Source organism: Dysidea avara, chromosome 1 (genome assembly GCF_963678975.1).
Source record: "Dysidea avara chromosome 1, odDysAvar1.4, whole genome shotgun sequence".
Lineage (NCBI taxonomy): Eukaryota > Metazoa > Porifera > Demospongiae > Dictyoceratida > Dysideidae > Dysidea > Dysidea avara.
This window is the reverse complement of record NC_089272.1, coordinates 31,082,413-31,105,865: the sequence shown is the minus strand read 5'-3', so window position 1 is coordinate 31,105,865 and position 23,453 is coordinate 31,082,413. Positions and strand designations below refer to the sequence as shown.

At 38.0% G+C, this 23,453-nt stretch overlaps 1 protein-coding gene and 1 long non-coding RNA gene across 5 annotated transcripts; one reads left to right on the top strand and one right to left on the bottom strand.

The window, feature by feature from the left end:
• Window positions 1–2,628: 2,628 nt before the first annotated feature.
• Window positions 2,629–8,306, bottom strand: LOC136261556 (uncharacterized). 4 transcript variants are annotated; one of them, XR_010703948.1, is made up of 7 exons: window positions 8,110–8,305; window positions 3,661–3,726; window positions 3,370–3,616; window positions 3,176–3,316; window positions 3,063–3,123; window positions 2,866–3,008; window positions 2,629–2,819 (listed from the first exon to the last, which is right to left on the bottom strand). It is a non-coding gene; the product is annotated as an uncharacterized lncRNA (long non-coding RNA). The 4 variants fall into 4 exon arrangements; XR_010703947.1 differs by having other exon boundaries at window positions 3,063–3,316; XR_010703949.1 differs by having other exon boundaries at window positions 2,866–3,321; window positions 8,110–8,306.
• A 6,901-nt stretch (window positions 8,307–15,207) lies between these two features.
• Window positions 15,208–20,320, top strand: LOC136261782 (uncharacterized). The gene is made up of 5 exons (XM_066055846.1): window positions 15,208–15,403; window positions 17,520–17,775; window positions 18,038–18,233; window positions 19,162–19,292; window positions 19,752–20,320. Exons 1-5 carry the CDS (start codon window positions 15,296–15,298, stop codon window positions 19,967–19,969), a joined length of 909 nt encoding a protein of 302 aa, XP_065911918.1. The 5' UTR covers window positions 15,208–15,295; the 3' UTR covers window positions 19,970–20,320.
• The last annotated feature ends 3,133 nt before the right edge of the window (window positions 20,321–23,453 follow it).

Here is a 23,453-nt window from a genome sequence, read left to right as displayed (position 1 = left end):
GTAACACATTCAGTTGTTGGATTAAACTTGTAATAATACTCTGATCATGTTGTGATAGAGCAGTCACTTCAATTTAAGCCACTGATACTGCTGGGGTGATATGCATTAGTATCCATCAACAGAAATTTGACTATTATTATAATTATGTACTGTCTAAAAGAGTTTACAAACACATGCAGATAATCATACAGGGGGTGCAAGGGATATACGTAAGTAGAGTTCAAGTGCTTGCATAAAATCAACATCATTAGTGACTGAGGTAGATCATTACTGATAAAGGCAAGAAAGAATGTAAATATATTTCAGTCAGTTCTAAATGGTGGATTGATAGCATAACGACAAGATTGACCACAAGTACATGAGGTTAAGGGAGTTAATTGATGAGACTTCAACAAGACAGTGAATCAATTTAAAGAGCATAAGTAGTTTAAGACATTTCTTCTTTCGTTCAAAAGTTGCCCAGGATAGCTAGGTGGTCCAGCATGCTGCTGAATCAAGAAAAGTAATTCATAATGAAATAGGCTGCACTCCTCTGGACTTTGATAGATTTTATCATAGATAATATATACCTCCAGACACGTGTCCGGAGGTATATACTATCTATGATTATACAATTTCTTACCTTATGACTTTTTTAGCAATTGAGTTGAAAAACACTCTAATACGGCAGTCACTATATATACTACTTCGGTCACCAAAGTGGTGAGAAAATCTGCGCTCTGCTACCGTTTCAATTACAAATAAAGAGTGTTTTGCAGCAAAGTAATTCCATTTCCACCCATTTCTCGATTTCTTGTTTCCCGTTTCCTATTTCTCCGTTCCTGGTTTTACCATTACCCTTCACTCGCGCCATTTTAACCATGTATCACGTGCGCAGTTGATCACGTGATTCAATAGATATGATTTGCAATGGTTCAGCATTAATGTGATGTGACTCTCAAGAGTAGTACAGAGGAACCCCAGTGGGCAAGCAGCTACCGGAAGGCTCCAAGGCTGTAAGATTTGGTGTGATTTTTAATCAGTTTTAAAAAATTCTGCCTCTGAAAGGGGGGTTCGTCCGAACCATCCGAACCCCCATACCTACGCCCTTGCTAACTAGGCCTATGAACCACTGAATTGGTTCCCTACTGACCCGCATGATGACGATCATGTTATCTATAAATAAGTGAAAATAATGTATGCGGACACAAACGATACCCCCACAAGTCGTATCTCAACAGGTACTGGAATATAATATTTACATTCTGTAACTTGTATTATAATTGTCAATTAAAATGTTTAATAGCTAAGGGCTGAAAATTACATGCCCGTGCATAGCATGATGCCATTGACAGTAGTACTTTGTAGTTACTACTGATCGGTAGCTATTATTAGACAGTTGCCTTATCACCACTCTCTCAATGACACATAGTACAGCATAATCGTTATTTATACTGAACAGATTACAACAGATAAAATACAAATATGACCACAATACACACAACTATGAAAATGACAGATAACTACAGTGATACTACATGCATGTTAGCTACAAACCACAATGTAAAGACATAAGATGAGTTCAGTGATTGCAGCATTTGCTGAGAGGATGAGTAGCTGAGTCAGGGTTGATGGGTCAACCACTGAGAGTCACAGTTGCTGATAGTGTTGCTACATCATAAAAAGTTACAAGCCATGAAAGTGTGCAAAAGTAAGAAAATAATAATGTGCCCAGATGCCCTATTTTCGTAGGCCCATGCATTCATGCAGTGACAAATACACACTGTTTATCAATGGGTATCAGGGGCGTAGGGAGGGGGTTCCAAGGGATTTAGGAACCCCCTGTAAAATTTACACTTCTGCAAGCAGGAACCTAATACACCATTTAGTGTGGCAGCTAGGACAACACGAGTGACTAATAAAGTGTAATGACAATTGATAAAGCTTGTATTCATCTCCCTGGGAAGGATTTACAGAAGTAACGTGAGCCTTCTTCAAAACTTGTTAAGAAGATCAATATACTCTAATAGAGCAGTCAGCTATATTCTCTATAGGGCAGTCAGGTATAGCTAGTCTAATAGAACATACATGTAGGAATATCCATATCCATATGAAGTTTTTCAGACATTCTAACATTAAATGCAAAACTGAGCATGATCTTATACTGCTGTAGCTTTGGTGTGCAGTGTTTAAAGATATAGAACTCCAGTAATTTATCACTTGTGTTATGCAAAATGCTATGCATATTTGTATAGCTAGTTATATTGTTTCGATTGCAAGTCATGACATTTGTATCAGTGGATTTATGGTCCCTATACCAGAGAGATAACTATCACTTACAGATTACTATATGTGTCTCCAGTGGCGTAGCTACCATTTAGGCAATTCTCACTATCAAAAGATGAACAGGCCTGATTTTTGACACCCCTGATTTTCTACTCAAACGTTTATACTATACAGCATTACTGTATCACACACATAATAGAATCTATTGCTGTAGTACTAAGCAGCAAACTGAAGTATAAACTTTGTACCATATTTGGTATAAATGGATGGCCTCAGGGGGCATACCTTTTTCAAGTGTAACCCTTACTCTATTTAGCCCCAAAAGAATAACCTTTATACCTCCCAATAGTGTAAACATTATACTGCATAATTTATATTTTTAATAATTATTGTAAATACAAAATAACACATGTGTACAAATGTCTCGACAGGTCCTTTAACAGCTTGCTGGACATAGAGAAACCCTCGGAAGTCTCCAGATCAACTGTCAATCTCCAGACCAACCATGGCAGCTGCAGCTCAGTTGTACTTCTCCAATGTTGTTTCACTGGATCCTATTGCATGTACAAATGATACATTGTACACGAACACAATACTTACTTGGTCTATATGCTGCAGACACACGCTATTATTATAGTAGCTCCACTGCACATGGATTAACGCCATCATCATCGTAGTATAGTAATTCAACACATTCAGTCAACTTCACACATAGCCTAATGTCATCTCACAATGGATGCAACCTAAAAAGATAGACATATATAATGACCTAAGAATTAGAGTAGCTGTAAATGCACCACATTTAGTTCACTTTAACCAATGTTTTATACACATTATGATGAACAGCACATGTCAGTCCTGTATAATAAACCAGCATAAACAATGACGAATAAAACAATCACCTACTTACTATTTCAATAGTCTATATAAGCAGCTGTAGTGTAATTAGGTCCTTAATGTTGGCCGGTAATCATGACCACAACATAATGGTACCAGGTGACCACAATTACTTACCTTTTCAGATGCATGTCAAAGTACCCAGCTTGGTGGACTGCACTTAAAAGAAATGATATAATAGCAGCACACAAATATTACTTCACTTGCTTCAACAACATGATGGCATCGACAAGGATGCCCATTTTGGCACCAAATTATCCAGGTTCACTAAAATCCAGCCTCGTTTAGGTCGCTTCGCCAACTATCCCTTCCATATAAGCATTATAAACACAGGCGAGTCTTCACCGTGACATCTCTACGACTGCAACAATCATGCTGAGTCCATTTGGATGTACAGTCGAAGACCTTGCTCCACGGTAGGTAAAGATCATCGCTTTCGTACAAATGCTGTGCTCTAGTGAAACAAGAGTCTACAATGTTCAATGGAGAGTAACTCACTGGCAGTGTAATTAAGAAACACTTCCTCCACTTCAATGGCAGAAAACCGGTGGGCTACCATGGCGACTAAAAATTATTAAAAATTTACGACAGTAAACGGAAACGTACTACATTTTTTTAATTACAAAAAAATGCACAACAATTAATGTAGAAAAATGTACAGTTAGAGTTCAGGGTAGCTACAGTGTTGCTTGCTGACTTGATGATAGTAATATATGCACCACTCTGAAGTTAGTTGAAGTGCAAACAACTGCAGTGTGTTACAAGAACCATTTCAAAAGGTAGTCACTATCATAAGGCCTACAGTATAGTGGGTTTGATTTAACCTATCAAAGTGACTACCCCTTTTATTATACAGCATATTTCATCAATTGATGATACATATATGCATACTGTACAAGCACAAGTACATGTACATTTGAACACCAACAGCCGGTTCTTAACCAAACATGTGCAATTGCTGTTTCACATTAAACAATAACTTAAATATTTGATTTAAATGTCTGTAGCATAGACAATTCGATTCCAGGATGGTCTTGGAGAAAAGAAATTAAAGGAAATTTCTGATTTTGCTTGATATTGATAGTGAACAAAATTGCTCTGGTATTTAGAAGGATGGCGATCAGTTTCCCAGTAACAAACAACACAAGGTCCCCATTGGGTGGATAAGGGTTATGCGAGCAGATAAATATGACTGAGCAACAAAAGAAATTGATCACTAGCTTTCAACGTACTACTTAAATGTGCTGCCTCACACACATGCACACATGCATTTCACTTTGACACACACATAACACACTAGATGTCTGTATGCATGCCCTATGATACACACAAGGGAAAAAGCAAAGGCAAGCAAATAGCAAACACACACAGACACACAATGCACACATGCGACACACACACACACATGACACAACACACACGACATATGACACACACATGACATACGACACACACACACGACACGACACGCTTACACACATCACACACATACACACAACACGACACACTGCACACATCACACACACATATGACACACAGACCTACACACAAATGCATACGTTACATACACACAAATTATCAGAAATATTTATTGGTCCCATTTGGCTGCACACATGATATGCGCACGCGCACGCACGCACGCGCACACACAGACACACACACATACGACACAAACACATATGTTATATAAGCAACAATACACACAAACTATCGAAAATAATCTAATAGTCCCATTTGGCTGCTACAAGTAATTTGAAGTAGTCCCTGCTGCTTGCAAGTACGAGATAGTGTGATAAGTGTGCGTCGTGTGTGTGCAGCCAAATGGGACCAACAAATTATTTCCGATAGTTTGTGTGTAATGAATGACTGTCAAATACCTCCATTATGGGGAAAAATTGATGCATTAAAATATTTAATTTTGTCGCCCATTATAAAACTACATGTGATTTGTTATTTTGTAGTTTCTGACAACTTACTCATGATGATGGGCAAGACCCATTAAAGTTATGCATTTCTAAGGTAACCACTGGTCCAATGATGTCAACTTGGTTTTTTAAATTTATCCATCTCAGCATATTGTGCACTCAGAATTACTCTCAGAAGGTTGTAAGGGTAGTATAATCCCCGTGTTATAACTGCGACCAATGGTGAGGATTTGACACAATAGGTTTATCCTACTATGCAGGCATCTGACATTCGGCTGTGTCAAATTCCCTATATAAGCTGGGGGTGTAGTGGGGCAATACATTGATGGAAGTGTTGTGAGTAACCAAATATCATATCATTTCATAGCCATGATACATTTTACACACTCTGTGCAAACAACAGTTGTCCATTGGCCATTCTCAGTATTTCACGGACAAAGACATTTTGATGGACTGCATATTTTCAATGTGCCACAAAATTGAAAACTACAAAATTCCTGTGGCACTAAGGGTTGCCCAATTATTTCTAGCCCACATACACTGCCATAAATCCCATGAGACAACACACAGACACACATTAAACAAACAATTGAACAAATGGTTGCTCAAAGCCAAAACTGTACTGACTAGTCAGTACCATACATAATGTTCTTGTGCAGTGATGCAAGTAGCTACACAAGCACATTGATAATAGCTTGGGTAAGTTGGTTAGGGTACAAAACTAATACTAACACCTTCCAATTATAGCCAATCAATCAAAGCAAATAAGTTCAAAGCAATACTATTAAAAGGGCCTTGTTATTATATATACAAAGACTTACTACTCACAGGGAGACTTGTATCTCCAAGAGACTGTCTCAGGCAACCTGCCAGCATTCGAATTTTACGTTACCGACTTCTGTCTCGCTCGATTGTGACCAGGTGAGCTAGTCTACTTCATGGTTTAGTAATCCTAGGGTGAAATATTAGACTAGCCCGTCTCCACCGCTAGACAAAGCGAATCGGCTTTGCTCATGTTTTTTGGGTGCCTTTCTTCGTAAGACGGTAAATTTACTGAGTAGATTTCCGGAGGTTTAGTATAAAGGTTACTCCTCGTGAAGTCGAAGTATAAAGTTTAGGATAGTTATAAAAACCGGAATCGAAACGGGAAACGAAACGAAACGAAACGAGCCTACAGTCTAGTGGAGGACAATCACTATATTATGCACAGTTACACTATAATAACATTATATGCACGCACTACCTAGTGTTTATGCATCAAACAAGACTCCAGGTGGAAGATTTCTCTGCACGGCACTTATCGATTAGGCCACTCCAAATAAATTCTCTGTTTCCCGTCCACCACCCGCATCTGGTTACTGCTAGCTCTAAATATTCCATTATTCCGTATTCTTCCATTATTTCCCGGTTATTCTTGCATACTGATATGCTCAGTAAAAGCTATCTTGAAACAGCGTCAGCTCACGTGTCAGCAGTGCTATCAAGTCACCACAAACTTCACGTTGTGTTATCACAGTGATACAGGCGAATGATTGTTACATGGAAAGCCCAGAATGCAATATTGGTGGGGTCAATTCTACCAACTGTTGATCTGACATGACCACACACACGCACGCACGCACGCACACACCTTTGGTATTACCAATGGTTAGCCCCTAACCACAGGTCAATCAAAAAAACCTCTAAACGTACATGTACAGGCGAATGATTGTAAAATATGTACATGGAAAGCCCTGAATGTAATATTGGTGGGGTCAATTCTACAAACTGTTGATATCACATTACCACACACACCATTGGTACTACCAATGGCTACCCCCCAACAACATGTCAATCAAAAAAAAATAATCTTAACATATCAAACAATTAAGCGACTTTAAAAAAATTTTTTTTGGTTTACAAGATACACGCGTCTACACTGGAAGCAGGTTTTCAAGGCTCTGTCATGGAGCGTCAGATAACTTTACCCCGGTTCTAGCAGGAATGGCCAAGATGACATCTACTTTCACGTAAAACGCAACAGCTTAATACGGCCTTTTTCATGGTACAACAGGGCCGTAGCCAGACTTTTATCTGGGTAGGTTCTTTTAGAAGAAAAGTGGACCTTTTTATATGACATGATTCAGATTATATTATGGTGTGCGCACCCAGCATGCTTTGCATGCTGAAACTAGGGCGATCTGGGGGCATGCCCCCCCAGGAAAGTTTTTGAAAATAGATACTAAAAGGTTGAATTTAGTGGCATTTCAGTCAATAAAATAACAATTTTTTAGGTAAGCTGAAGACCAGCTGTATGGATGATATCTGGAAAAATATCTCTACTGCTACTGTAATTATACCATCTGCACATGCATGTGTCTAAATATAATATATTGGAATGTCACAGTGAATAAGAATGGGAAAGATAGAACACTCTGCCATGATCAACAGGGGCAGTGGAGCAGAACAAAGGGTGTCTTAAACAATGAAATTTACGCATTGCATGGAGTTGAAGCATGGATACTATTCGTGGGCTCTGCATGGAGGGAGTATGTCCACCAAAATCTTATATTTTAATGAAAGTTTGGTTTAGACAATCTACATGTACATTAAGTAGCTTTTAAAAGAAAATATAATTGTGACTGTTCTATTAGAGTGATTGTTCTATTAGTGTGATTGACTGCTCTATTAGAGTATCTCGATCTTGGCATTACATTTAATACAATTAAGCACTGAATGAGTTACTCGGAGCACTTAATTTAGCTTCTTATTAGTGGTAGCTATCTAGTAAACTGTAGCTAATGGACTTTTGCTCCTGAAAATTTGGACTTGTATACTAAAATTGTGGACCTTTTTGGTTAAATAGTTAAATTATGGACCTTTTTGCTAAAATTGTGGACCTTTTTACTGAACTGATTGTGGACCTTTTTCCAAGAGGGCGGTTCTTCAGAACCCCCCGAACCCCCCCCCGGCTACGGGCCTGTACAAAGTAGGGGGTTTAACATTACATATAAAACCATTGGCAATGAAAGTATTGGCTCACCCCAACAATCCAGGCGCGAACTTTTTAACGAATCCCGGTGATACAAGTCTAGATCACTCCTTGCTTGATACTTCAGCTAGTTATACCGTTCGTGACGAACGTTATACATGATACAAATAATTTTCGCTCGATAATTTTATAAAAATCACCATCTCAATCCAATAGTCGCATACCCCGGCTGAGCACTAATTATTAGTGAAGCGCGCGCTATATTGCGTGGGCGAGTTGCAATGGAGAAGCATTCCTTTCGTGAATGTTTAATTCATCAACTTTTCAATGGTCAATAGCCATTGTACATCATGCTAATAACACGTTAAACTATTTTGATCACATGATCCAACTTTGTAAATGTAATCAAATAAACATTAATTTTTAAAAAAAATGGTCAATATAAAACTTTCAAGTTAGCTGTTTGCAGATCTCCAGAATGTAAACCTGTGGAAAAAACGGTCACATTTTAATTGGTGAATTTAAAAAAATCTTTATCACGCACACACACGCACATGCACACACACACGCACACACACACACACACACACACACACACACACACACACACACACACACACACACTCACTCACACACACACTCACTCACACACACACTTTTACATACACAATGAGTTAGATTGTTTCATTGTTACAGGACTGCAGAAATAAGTGTTTTAGTGCATCACTTTCAGTGGTGAAGCTAGACAAGTTTCTGTTACTGTAGTTCCTGTCCAAACCACTTCAAAAATTTTCTCAGCTGAGTAGGTAGCTGTGTTATTGCTGTGTTTATCATAAAGCACTATACAGTGGTAGCTATGCATACAATGGTTTAACATCCATCAGCAGCTCTTTACTTTTCACCTCCCATTCATTAAATCAATCAAGATACTGTAATAAAATGAGCTGTCAAGTAAAGTTAAAGCACTGGTTTTCATATATGACACTTTTCTGACAAAAGCATTGCTTATGTTCTAAAATTAATATCTCTATAAGTATTAATTAACATGTTAGTAATCATGTATGGAGTAAAACTAGGATGCATGGATCAATGGCGGATCCAGGATGGGGCATTTGGGGCAAATGCCCCCTCCCCCTTCAAGAAATTGCATACAAGATCGAGATACTCTAATAGAGCAGTCAATTACTCTAATAAAGCAGTCACAATGCAGTGCAGCTTACTTATGAAGCTATAAATAGGATTTTATTTTACATAACATACGTGATATAATATATCTAATCCAAAACAGCCAAGCTGTAAAAAAAACAGTGTGGCCCTCAGAAAGGCTATGGTGAAAAAGATGTGAAATCCAAGGTGGCGGCCAAGAAATGGCTGTGATGGTAGGTTAATGGTAAAAATTTTAATAACAACAATTCAGGTGAATTTGGTGCCGCTTAGTCTTGGCACAAAATTCACCTGAATTGTCATTATTAAAATTTTTGCCATTAACCTACCATCACAGCCATTTCTTGGCTGCCACCTTGGATTTCACATCTTTTTTCACCATAGCCTTTCTGAGGGCCGCACTCTTTTTTTACAGCTTGGCTGTTTTGGATTAGATTTCACTTCTTTTTGTATTTGTATACCCCAAAGCCGGCCTGTGGCCGGCTTTTGGGCTTTTTTAACATATGTTTTTTTCTTTACCACAGGAAGAAGAGAAAGATGAAGAAGTTTTTAAATACTTTAACTAATTCTGATTTTATCAGTAAATGTTCAAATTATATATATAATAATACATTTATTATATGTTAATTATTCCCTACAGATAACTTGTTTGCAACTCTCTACAAGGTGATTTGTTTGTAGCTGAACTCCCTACAAGGTAACTTCTTCTAGCTGATCTTTCTACAGGGCGATTTGTTTGTAGCTGAGTTCTCTACAGGGTGATTTGTTTGCAGCTGAACTCTCTACATGGTAGTTTCTTTGTAGCTGAACTCTCTACAATGTGATTTCTTCTAGCTGAACTCTCTACAGGGTAACTTGTATCTAGCTGATCTCTCTACAGGGTGACTTGTTTCTAGCTGAATTCTCTACAGGTGATTTGTTTGCAGCTGAACTCTCTACATGGTGGTTTCTTTATAGCTGAACTCTCTACAAGGTGACTTCTTCTAGCTGATCTCTCTACAGGGTGATTTGTTTGTAGCTGAACTCTCTACAAGGTGACACTTCTAGCTTATCTCTCTACAGGATGACTTGTTTCTACCTGAACTCTCTACAGGGTGATCTGTTCAAAGCTGAACTTTCTACTGGGTGATTTGTTTGCAGCTGAACTCTCTACATGGTGGTTTATTTGTAGCTGAACTTTCTACAAGCTAACTTCTTCTTGCTGATATTTTTACAGGGCATATTTGTTTGTAGCTGAGTTCTCTACAGGGTGATTTGTTTGCAACTAAACTCTACATGGTAGTTTCTTTGTAGCTGAACTCTCTACAAGGTGATTTCTTCTAGCTGATCTCTCTACAGGGTGATTTGTTTGTAGCTGAACTCTCTACAGGTGATTTGCTTGTAGCTGAACTCTCTACAAGGTGACACTTCTAGCTTATCTCTCTACAGGATGACTTGTTTCTACCTGAACTCTCTACAGGGTGATCTGTTCATAACTGAACTTTCTACTGGGTGATTTGTTTGCAGCTGAACTCTCTACATGGTGGTTTCTTTGTAGCTGAACTATCTACAAGGTAATTTCTTCTAGCTGATCTCTCTACAGGGTGATATGTTTGTAGCTGAATTTAGTACAGGTGATTTGTTTGCAGCTGAGCTCTTTACAGAATGGTTTCTTTGTAGCTGAACTCTCTACAAGGTAACTTGATGTATCTACAGGGTCACTAGTTTGTAGCTGAATTCTCTACATGGTGATTTCTTTGTAACTAAACTATCTACAATGTGACTACTTCTAGCTGATCTTTCTACAGGGTGAATTGTTTGTAGCTGAACTCTCTACAAGAAAACTTCTTCTAACTGATCTCTGAACAGGGTGAATTGTTTGTAGCTGAACTCTCTACAAGGTAATTTCTTCCAGCTGATGTCTCTACAAGGTCACTAGTTTGTAGCTGAATTCTCTACATGGTGGTTTCTTTGTAACCGAACTCTCTACAAGGTGACTTCTTCTAGCTGATCTCTCTACAAGGAGATTTGTTTATAGCTGAACTCTCTAGAGGTGATTTGTTTGCAGCTGAACTCTCTACATGATGGTTTCTTTGTAGCTGAACTCTCTACAATGTAACTTCTTCTAGCTGATATCTCTACAAGGCGATTTGTTTGTAGCTGAACTCTCTACAGGGTGATGTGTTTGTAGCTTAACCTTCTATAAGGTGATTTGTTTGTAGCTGAACTCTCTGCAGGGTGATTTGGTTGTAGCTGAACTTTCTACAGGGTGATTTGGTTGTAGCTGATCTCTCTACAGGGTGATTTGGTTGTAGCTGATCTCTCTACAGGGTGATTTAGTTGTAGTTGATCTCTCTACAGTGGGTGATTTGTTTGTAACTGAAATCTCTACAGGTTGATTTGTTTGTAGCTGAAGTCTCTACATGGTGTTTTGTTTGTAGCTGATCTCTTTACAGGGTGATTTACTTGTAACCAAATTCCCTATATTGTGTCTAGTTTCTAGCTGATCTCTCTACAGGTTGATTTGTTTGTAGCTGAACTCTCTACAGGGTGATTTGTTTGTAGCTGAACTCTGTACAGGATTGTTTCTTTATCACTGAACTCTCTACAAGGTGACTTGCTTCTAGCTGATCTCTCTACAGGGTGACTTGTATAGCTGAACTCTCTACAGGGTGATCTGTTCATAGCTGAACTCCCTACAGGGTGATTGTTTGTAGCTGAAATCTCTTGTTTCAAACTGATTTCAATGTAGGGTAACTTTTTTGTAGCTGAGCTCTCTACAGGATGGTTTCTTTGTAGCTGAACTCTACATAGGATGATTTGTATGTACCTGAACTTTCTACAGGGTAATTTGTTTTTAGCTGAACACTCTGCAGGGTGATTTGTTTGTAGTTGATCTCTCTACAGGGTTTCTTTGCAGCTGAGATTTCTACAGGGAAACTTCTTCTAACTGAGCTCTCTCTTGTTTCTAGCTGTTCTCTCTACAGAGTAACTTGTTTGTATAGCTGAACTCTTTACAGGTGGTTTTTTGGTTGCTGAACTCTCTACACTGTGACTTGTTTGTAGCAAAATTCTTTACAGAGCGACTTGTATGTAGCTGAATTCTCTACAGAGTGACTTACTTGTAACTGAACATTGTATAAACTATAAAGTGACTTGTCTGTAGCTGAAATCTCTACAGGGTTACTTGTTTGCAGCTGGTCTCTATAGGTTAACTTGTTTGTATAGATGAACTCTCTACAGGGTAGTTTCTTTGTAGCTGAACTCTCTACACAGTGACTTGTTTGTAGCTGAACTCTCTAGAGAGTGTAGCCGAACTCTCCACAGGGTGCAAGACTTGTTTATAGCTGAACTCTCTTCAGTGTGACTTGTAATGTTCTGATTCTTCTGAATCACTACAGCGATATATCTGTAGCTGAACTCTCTATAGTGTGACTTGCTTCTTGTTGAATTGTCTATAAGATTAACTGTTTGCCGCTAAACTTCCTACAGAATAACTTGCAATGTAATAGAATTCTATAATGGAGTAAATAAATTAACTGAATGCTCTATTAGGGTGACTGTTCTATTAGAGTATCTCGATCTCGCATATGTTACACGTAGTTGGCTTTGGAATCATAACTCAGTGGTTTGTAATCCGATTCTTCTGTACTACTGCATGGACTTTCTATGATAATTATTCCAGCTACACACCGATGTTCAGCTCACTGCTCTAGCGGTTTGCCTAGTAGGCGTGAAAACTAATAGTTTTTTTATTCATAAAAATCGATCGCGTAATTGTGACACAGGTTGGGGTTTGTGGCATATCTCGATGGCCTTTAACTGGATTCCTTTCAAACCACAGGTAGGCACTCCTACGGTAGTTACTCCATCTACATAGCAATTTTCAGCTCATTCCTTCAAGCGGTTTACCCTGTGGGCGTGACAGACCTTCGACCTTATTTTAAGCAAATAATCGGTCATAACTCCGTGAACGTTTATCGGATTCCTACCAAACTTGGTACTGAGATTCGCCTTAATGAGCCCTTTAAGTGTGCCAAATTTTAGCCCGATTGGAGCACGCATTCGTGTTTTATGGCGGATTTTGCAAAGTGTGCCAAAAGAAGAAGTAGAAGAAAAAAACGAAGAAAAAAAAACCCAAACTTTGGCCGCTTGTATCTCGGAAATGGATGGAGCGATTTTCTTCAAATTTGGAATGTGGACTCTCCTACCTAGCCGGCACTTCTGTAGCAACTTTGGTTCTAATCGGATAAGGAATCACGGAGCTACAAAGGTGTGAAAATCGCGTTTACTTTCTTCCTGTAAATAAACTCACGGTGTGGCGCGCCGGCTTCTTGGGCCGCACGACACACTACCGTGTGTCTTGATTTGGTAAAGGATAACTAGCTATTATTGTTGTGAACTTTTTTTTTTATTTTGCTCTTCAACTTTTTTCAGCAAGGTGCCCCCCCTCTTTCCAGACTCTGGATCTGCCCCTGTGGATACCAAGCATTTTACTGAGTCACTATGTAAGAACTATTCCAAGGACTCATGAAAGTTTTGGAATTGGGTAAACTCCAGCAAAGGCAGGTGTGGCCTTTACATGATGTTATCATCACTGATGACACTGAAAGAGGATGAAGTTTAGGCCTGCATGAGTCAAATACTGTATGCTCAAAGTTTTGCACTAAAATGCTTTAATGCTTTTAGGAATTTTCCAAAATTTTCACCAATTATGCTCTTCAGTACTAGTGTTCCTTATGTTTACATTATACTCCTAAGTTAGCAACATTTCTTACAATTATCTTGGAAGATTTAATCAGTGAATGCTCTATTAGAGTACAGTATTTCACTATAAGTCCCCACCTCAAGAGAAGGGCTTCTATAGGGGATTTGATTTAGTCTATACCTATCAAATTGGTTCAGCAAACTGCACTCCGCCATCAAAACCCCCAGGGGTGGGGCTAGTCTCGTCCTCGCAGACCTATTCTCCGGGGTGGCGCTTATCGATTAGAGATTATAAGCGACCCATTCTCCTTATAATCTCTAATCGATAAGCGCCACCCCGGAGAATGGAGCGCTTATAATCTCTAATCGATAAGCGCCACCCTGGAGAATGGGTCTGTGAGGACGAGACTAGGGTGGGGTAAGTGTAGTCTCGAGTGCCAGACGGTTTGTGTGGGGGCGGAAATAAATCGTCTGCTAACGACTCAGTGTTGCACACATTCCGTGACCACTGCCGGAATGTTGGCATGCTGAGAGCCAATCAGATCGCTTTGCGGACTCTGTGACGAAGCAAACACTAATAATTCCAATTCTTTGTGTAATAAAGAACTGAATTTAGGCTACAGATTACTTTTTCTAAAGTTAACAACGCCATGATGGGCTTAGGATCTTTGATTCCTATAGTACAGGGCTCCTTGGAAAGCGTTGGTTTAGGAACGATTATGGTTCACTACGGATTTGTGGAAAGGCGGAAACGTTGCCGGAGGAAGACGTTCAGTAATGTTTCGAATACGTCACCAGGACATAACCGGTACAATTATCGTCTTAGTGTCCTCACAGAGGTGATTGGAACAATTATTACATCATCCTTGGCACAAAACAATATAAATACCGTGATGTAATGTAATTGAATTCCAGTGAGTTCACGGAAAGTGTGCAACAGTGACCAGACATTGTGGGGGTGGGGCTTGTCATTGATAGGTACTTAATAGCTAGCTATCGGATTTGACTAATACTGCCACCTAATGTATCTCGGTAGAGTAACAGTGTAGCTATGTATTGTCTCGCGTCGCAAGACCGCTTTTTTTTTTTTTTTTTTTTTTCTTTTTTTATTTGGTCGGGAAAAAAACTCGACCAAATGAAAAAGAAAAAAAAAGCTGTCTGGCCACGCGAGACTAGTGTATGTATTACTCCACATCTGATTTTTATACGTGAAGCTCGGTCGACGAGCTCGGTTGAAGGGAAAAATACTGACAGCACGTGCATTGCTTGCGGGGGTCTCATTATCACGAGACTGGGAGACGTCTCGCCGCGTCATCTGTATATATACTGTAAATATCGGTAATCACGAATATGATACCCTTTGATACTTTTAAAGACAGGCAACAGAATGGAGAAATCTGATGATCCGATTCTCACAGGTACGGTAGAAGTGCTTAGCCTTGTAATGGAACCAAACAGTCTCGTGTCAAGACTCGTTAGCAGATTTTCGGCAAAGGTACTGTAGCTACTGTACGGATGAACACATGCTTTACGTAATACATGATCTGTGTCAGGTCACATATCGCCATGTGTGTACTGTGTATAGCCAGCATCTCTGTACGAGCTAGCTTTAGCTCTATATATACTCACCTGAAGGATAGCTAGCTACAGTTTATTTATTTTATTTATGATTACTGGGCAGTCAGCACAGCTGGTGTGCCCATGTACTCAGACTCAGTGTAGATAGGATTATAACGATATACTTAGAGTGGTGTACCCATGCACCAGACAAAAAAATGTTGTTAGTTGGTAGTGCATGGTGTACATGATATGATATGAGCAAGCAAACACCCTATCATGTCTCACTTTCCTGACCATTTTCTGCACAAGGCTTTATATTTAGTATTATATATGCAGAATGGTGTGGGAAATTTGATTGGCCAGGAATCTTGACAAAACAGAAAGTATATTACATAATTGTGTATCTGATCAGTCATTTGGTAGTCTACCCACTTGGCATGTGATCTGAGGTGCAGTTGCCATAGTTAAGTTCAGTCTTATTGGGCTGCAACTAATCTATACTGTGCACTAATCTAGCATGAAGTCGTAACCTTTGGATTTCCATACAGTTTTGCCTTAAGGTTGCTAAATGATAGCAAGCACATGATCACTAATCTATAGTATATTAGAATGTATCAAAGGGTGTAACTAATCACTGGACTGAAATTTACTTGGTTTTTACACATTCTGAGGTTGGTTTTATTGAGTCTTGCTAGCTAAGGGCCTTCAGAAAACTTGCAGTCTGCTACTAAAATGATGAGTGTGATGAGTGGAGTAAGCAAAAAGTGACTTCTCACCACTTGTTATGCTCTACAGCATTTTTACACTTCTTAGTATTGTGTTTTGGAGATTGCAATATCTAGCAATAGCTAACCAAAAATCATTTTACTATATTTGTACTACCTATGATACACTGTATCCTTGAACTAAATACCTCAGACCCCTGGGACACAACCTATCCTTCCTAAGATTATGCTGTAGCTAAGTTCGTTCCTACATGCGATGTACAAACTCATTGTACAACTGTAGGTATTTTCTGCTATCATGATTAGTTCTTACATGTGCTGGTTGGTGTACTACTACTATATGTGACCAAATTTACAAGCTTACTACTATCTCCAACATGTTATTGTTGGTTAACCATAACTAGCACATTCCCTGCAGTATACTGATAAGGAGTATAGGTATATGTACTGTAGAAGAAAATAATAAATAGAGGAGAAATCACTAGAAGTCAATTTTTGCTTACTCTATTCCTCACACTCATCATTTTAGTAGCAGACTGCAAGTTTTCTGAAAGCCCTTGGCTAGCAAGACTCAATAAAATGTGTAAAAGCCAAAAATATGTCAGTCCAGTGTTCCAGTCCTGTAGTTCAGTAAAGTTACACCCCTGCAGTGTAAAACATGGCAATAAGTTTGCAACTGTGCTTAGAATACTGTATAGCAATTATTTCCAGTGGCCTTGTAACAGAATTAAAGAGTTACCATTTATCACAACTGACTGCTATTTATGAATGTGGAACCTGCTGCAAAGGATAAAACTGTTATAATGTTTTGCGTTAAATGGTAACTGTTGTGACTACCCAAATTGCCTCATAGCACTGCTAAAGTTTCTTAGTTCTATGTGTGTGGCAGAGGTAAAATTAGAATAATTTTAGGAAGTAGATGACAGCATGGGAATTTGTAGTGCTAATAGGCATTGAAAATACCCAATGATGTTGGTAAATACACAAATTCACAATCTTTCAACAAAAGTCCCCTGACCCTTACATTTCCTCAATATCTTCATCACCATGGTCACCATACCATCATGTATTAGATCATGAATTTATTATAGCTGTACTTGAAATGTACACATTATCACCTTGCATGAAACAATAGCTGCCTGTTTGTCTTCAGGCAAACTATCCGATATACACGTGTGTGTGTGGGGTGAGATTATATGAATTACTGTATCCTTGTGGTACAGTATGCACATGCATTTGAAGCAGTTGTTTGGTAAACTATAACCAATGCATGCATATCTACTTGTAGAATGGTACACAGTTAAAATACCGTGTGTTTTATCTTAGAAATGGACGACAAGTAAAGTGTGTTTGGTTGGCAGTATTCCACTCAATGGATATATGATCACTCACTGTCCTACCTGTGCTGTGAGTAATGATCGTCATTACGAACCACTTGATGATGTCATGTCTGTCCGATACTTGAAGAAATCAAAGAAGGCAAATGTTTTAGAAGTCATGTTTCCTTGTCACTCCCTCCTTTTGTCATTTGACTCAAAACCAAAAATGGAGCAGTGGTATTCTGAACTCTTAAATGTGACAAGTTAGTTTGTGCATTTCTGTCAATATCATTAGAATGCATATGCAAAAAGGAATTTATATACTTTCCCATTTTATTGTAAAGGGTTCCCCTAGCTTTGATTTCTTATGAAACTTTCCTCAGATAAATCACCTTTGGTCAATGAATATCATTTGTGCTGATGTAGTTAAATGTCTAGCCACAGGCAATAATATGACTACTGAACAGCTGCACTATTTCCTGTTGTTTGCGTAGGAAATGGCATGTACTGTCTTTATTTGTGTAGGTAATGTTCTAGTTTTCCTCATGCGGTCAACTAATAGGACAATGAAGTTAGGCTACTACCTGCTGCAGTTCTACCTTGATAAAATGATCTTGTACACTGCCACCAACAAGGAAGTGGCTTGGGTGTGGAATGTGTCACATATTCATAGCTACAAGTACACAAAAGATTTTTCACAAGTTGAGATAGTTGTATCAAGGTCAGAAAAGTTTGTGTCACTTAACATTTTGTGAAAGTAGTTAGCATATACTGTAAACAATAAACTTTGCTAGGACTAAGCTAAAGATAAATTCACCAAACCGTGCATATTATAACAAAGTTAAATATTTGTGACCAAATTTTTGATAATCATTGATCTATGCACACACCAGTGAAGTTTACTTTCACCATGAATGGATAGCCACACCAATACACTACACATTTGTACCACAGTCATACCACTGATTTACTCTGGCTGCGTTTCACATTTCATGAGCGGATATCTAGAGACATGTGCCAGCCACTGGAAACACTCTGGCACCTTGAAATTCCACTGGTCAGCTGAAACACGAGGCTAGAGACATGTACAGCCTTAAACAAATTTCCAGATGTTTTCTACATTAATTTCTTTAGTTTTCAGTGCCACAAGTGGTCTTGAGAGCTGAATATTAAGGCTGGAGACACCACATGACCTACTCAGCTATTTTCTGTTAGTATACCAATTGCCCACCCATCACCCCTGCCACCACCCATGGTGATGTGCTTGTGTTACAGATGCCATCATGAGAATAGGTGCTCAAAATCATGGTTATATCAATAGTTAGGCTGCTATGGATTAAAATGAGATAAACACTATGGTTAGCTGCATTCACAGTGAAAATTTCAAACTTGTAGATTTTGATCATGACCTTCCCATCCTATAGTGCATTGAAGTGTTTAAAATTGTATATACTGTCACATCTATTGATGTGCATAAATCAACAGTTTCCCCCAAATTATGTCACATTTGCTACCTGATTCACCAAACTTAGTCTCATCTTACCTTCACTGTTTGCGATATGGTAACATATTTGCGACACATACCTACAAGTGTGTTGTGTAGTGTGTGTGTGGTGTGTGTGTACGTTGAATTATGATGTTTCTGATAGGTATTCAAGCAACCACAGTGGCTACTTCACCTTCACTGGAAAGAGACTTGAATTAGTGTGTCAACAAATGCAGGCCATTGCTTCCAGGTCCACCCAACATTATACTGTACATGATACTATCCGATATTCGAGTAAGAACATAACTGTTGTAAATCTTTATTCAAATAGTTTACTATACCATACTATACACAATTACAACAGATATCATATAAAAAAATGAAATATAAGTTGTCTTACAAAATAGCCAGTAGTAGATATGTGGATGAGACGGAGTGTCTATTTCTAAGTGACTCCGTGTACAGTACAGCTGTATGTGTATGGTTAATGCTCCATTAAACACATTGTTAATCCCAAGAAAGATGTTGTATATATACAGTCAATATACCAGGTAAAAGCACTACTGTGTATGTGATTGTTGATTGGATTGTATTCATTTATCTTGAGGAATCTTTACGAGATTGACTTTGTGGTACCTATAAACTATGACCATTTTAAGATTTGCACTGATAAACGACTGATATTTACATACACTGTACTGATATATTAGTAGGTTATGTGTTCATTTACCAATCTTTCTACCGAATATCCAGGAATGAAGAATGCCAAGCAAACATTATACCCTGAAGCACACACTCATCCTGGCACCAAATGTGATATCCACTTGAGACACAATCAAAGGAAAACTCTAGCATTGCGAGTATCTCGTTCATTTGATAGTCTTGACATATTTTCTAGCAACGAGAAATTAACAGATCAGCTCCGGGATGATCACGATGGCACAAAGACACTACAACCGACAATACATTAATAGAAAATCAACAGTTATCAGAGTAAACCTGAAGTTCACTTTCTTCCAAGTTGTCACAGTGTATTTTTACTGTGTGTATGGCTACTGTTGTATGTTTACTGTCTGTTTATTATTTTCACTATGTGTATGGCTATTACTATAGAATATATCTGTACGTATTGTTTGCATTTCATAGATTGTAAAATATGTTACTATGGGGCATACGGCTATGTAATTCAATACTAACTTTACCTACTGTATCTTTCACAATTTTGTTCTTGTTATTGTACTATACATATTTCTTACATGTCATAATTGCACAACTGTGGTGATTTGTTTACAAAATATAATTATTTTTACTTTTCAAAATAATTTTCAGATCCACCACCAGTAAAATTTCAGTTCTTGAAATGCTTGCACTATTAAACAGGGTATAGTTGAATCATACAATGTCATGTATATAGTACCATAATTGTGTACATAGCTACGCTGTTATACATACCTGCTATGTTATGCATTGGTATTGTAGTAGCAAGTAAAGTGTATAGATAAGTACTGTACACTGCACCAGGCATGTAGATTTTTAAATTTTATGAATCATAATTATTTTAATTCTATTATGCTATGGCCATGCACATGTAGATTTTTTAGTTCTTATTTGACTTTAAAAATGCTAAATAATATCCCCTTAATTATATGACTTGTTATGAGATGGGGTGTACATGTATTTGGTGCCCATAGACATGTTTGGTATTTGCAGTCCTAGGAACACTTGCATGTGGCTTTTCATTGCCAATGTATTTTGATTTCAGTGTATTTTTATGAAGGCTGGTGTGTTCATGGTCACATGTGTGCAGTGTTAAGGATACTATTAGCATTCATTGAATGATGTACGTGTCATCCCTTCCTTTAATGACACATATTCATGTTGCTAAAGTGATAAAAGTGTATACACTCAGCAGAAACTTGCAAGACAGATAATGGAGCCAGGATAGCTGTGACAAAGTATACTATTACTTTTATTATTGTTATTATTAACACTTTACAGTGACCAGCACTGAAGGTCTGACAGCAACATGTGCTGCAGCCTTAGGATTACCTAACCTACTGTAATTTCAAGGACTTAGACTTAATCACTTGGCTTACTGACTGACTTAATGACTGATAAGGTGTAACTGAAAAGGGCCCAAAGTAAGGAACGAAATCCCTCCAACCCCAGGATTCGAACTGCAGGTCATCCAATGTCTAGTCGGTTTAGTGATTACTGATTGCTCAGTTTAGCAATTACTGGTATACATGATGTACGTAATATATACAACAATTACAATAACAAACAGATACAGGTGTATATTATACTGTATGGTCCCAGTAGAATATTGGTAACATGCTGTACAGATTTCTATAGTATACAGCCGGATGGTGTGAATTATAACAGCAATACATTTCTAGCAGTAGAATGTACAAGCTAACAAGCAAATATTATCCGGTTCACCAGATAATTCATGGCTATGTTCTCTGGTATTAATATCATTGACCTAAATGTAATCATTGCCATAAAGATGTTTTGCATTAAATGATAACTGTTATGGTTACCCATAGTCGTCATTAACAACTACAACTTCCCCATAATCTACATGCATGTGGCAAGACAACTTCTACTAGGTAGCTTAATATTTGGTTTATGTGTGGTAGCTAGTGTCCTTAATTTCTTTCATCATTTGGTCTGTAAGTTGTTATGTACTGTATATTAGTGTTTATAAAAATATATAGAAGGGGATTGTAAAACTACCAGGCTTCATTGCACACATATGATTACATGGGGTAAATACCTGTTTACTGTAGTACATAGCTAGCTATTACAATTTTATGCATATTGGTGCTATTGCTAAAGTGGTGTCCAAAAAAGTGCATTCATACCTGGCTATGCAATCTTAGTCAGTGTATTGGTAGACTGACAATACATTTTTATCGGTATACACACATATACCTCAGTATATATGACAAGCTAAGTACGTCCAGCATGGTTGCATGTGTATGTGCTCATCTGTACTGTGATGATGCTATGAGCATTCATTAACAATTCCTCACTGTAACATAATCATCATCTGTGGGTAATACCTAATAAATTGTCTTTGTTCTGTAACTCACCGTACTTGTCACCAACTCTTCTGCATATTCAATCAGATCTTTAAAAGTAACAAGTAGCACATTGCTGGTCATGCAGCTGGTATTAGTCATAATATAGTATATATTTTACTCAACAGCATGTGATAGCATATTGGTTTCTCTTTGTAATAGTTGGGCATATTAGTTTGAAAATATTTCCAATCAAATACATTTTATATCTCATAACTTGACTTCTACTGATACGCTTAAGGTGGATTATATCATTATACAGTATGTACAGTTATCAGTGGCTGAACTTGAGAAGGCTATAAGATTGCAAAGGTGGTCATATAGTTATTTGTTCTGTGTATAGTGTTTTCCAATTAAAAATTTAATAGCCTTTTTTGTTTGCATGCAAACCACATGCATACGTAACTACTATTGTAAATGATTATGATATTGCACGATACATGTATTGTACATGTCACACTGTATGCCACCAACTACGTGAGATTTCTCCTAGCACAATTGTACGATAATAGATTTGTGCTTATTACAGTTTCTATTGCTCACACTCAAAATTGCACATCATAATCAAATAAATTGGCCATTAAGTTGATTCCAAATAACAGTAACAGTAACAATTAGCCATTAACAATAAGTATAAGTACACCTACTATTTGCAAAAAAATTTCAATGTAGGAATTATCCCATTTCCTGTCCATCTGTTCATCAGGGGTGGCAGAGAGGGGAACTGTAGCCCCTGTCAAAGAGACTTATGGAGGAGCTTAACCCCTCTAAAATTATCTATAGCTGTACATGTCATTGAACAATTGTATGGATTGTATTATACCAAGTAGCTATACAAATGCTTACAGTAGCTACCTGTAATTCCAGTGAATCAACTGGATTCTACTTTAGCTACATGCATCAAGATCCATATATACACCCTATTAGAGCAGTCTCCCTAATATAAAGGTAAAAAATATATTAATGGTGACTGCTGAAATCACACTCAGATTCTAAAAGATTGGGGCATGCACTCAGATCCCTCTATACTAAGCCTAATAATAAAGCAGTCACCATAGTACAACAGTCATGCTAATATTAATAATAGCATTTTGATAACTGTTAAATGCACACTCTGTGTTCTGTGAGTTTAATTTTTAGAATTTCCTGGGGCATGCACTCAGACCCCTTAGAATCATGATAGTGAGTGAAGGCATGTGATAGGCTATACATACACCTTAGTACTAGCCCCCTAAAAAGGTGTATCTTCATCCTCAACTAAAACCGTATTGTGTTTCTACATGTGTATACTGTAAATACATACACATCCTTTGATGGACAACAGCTACAAGTGTGCGACCAGTTTCAAATTTTGACCTGTCATTTCATA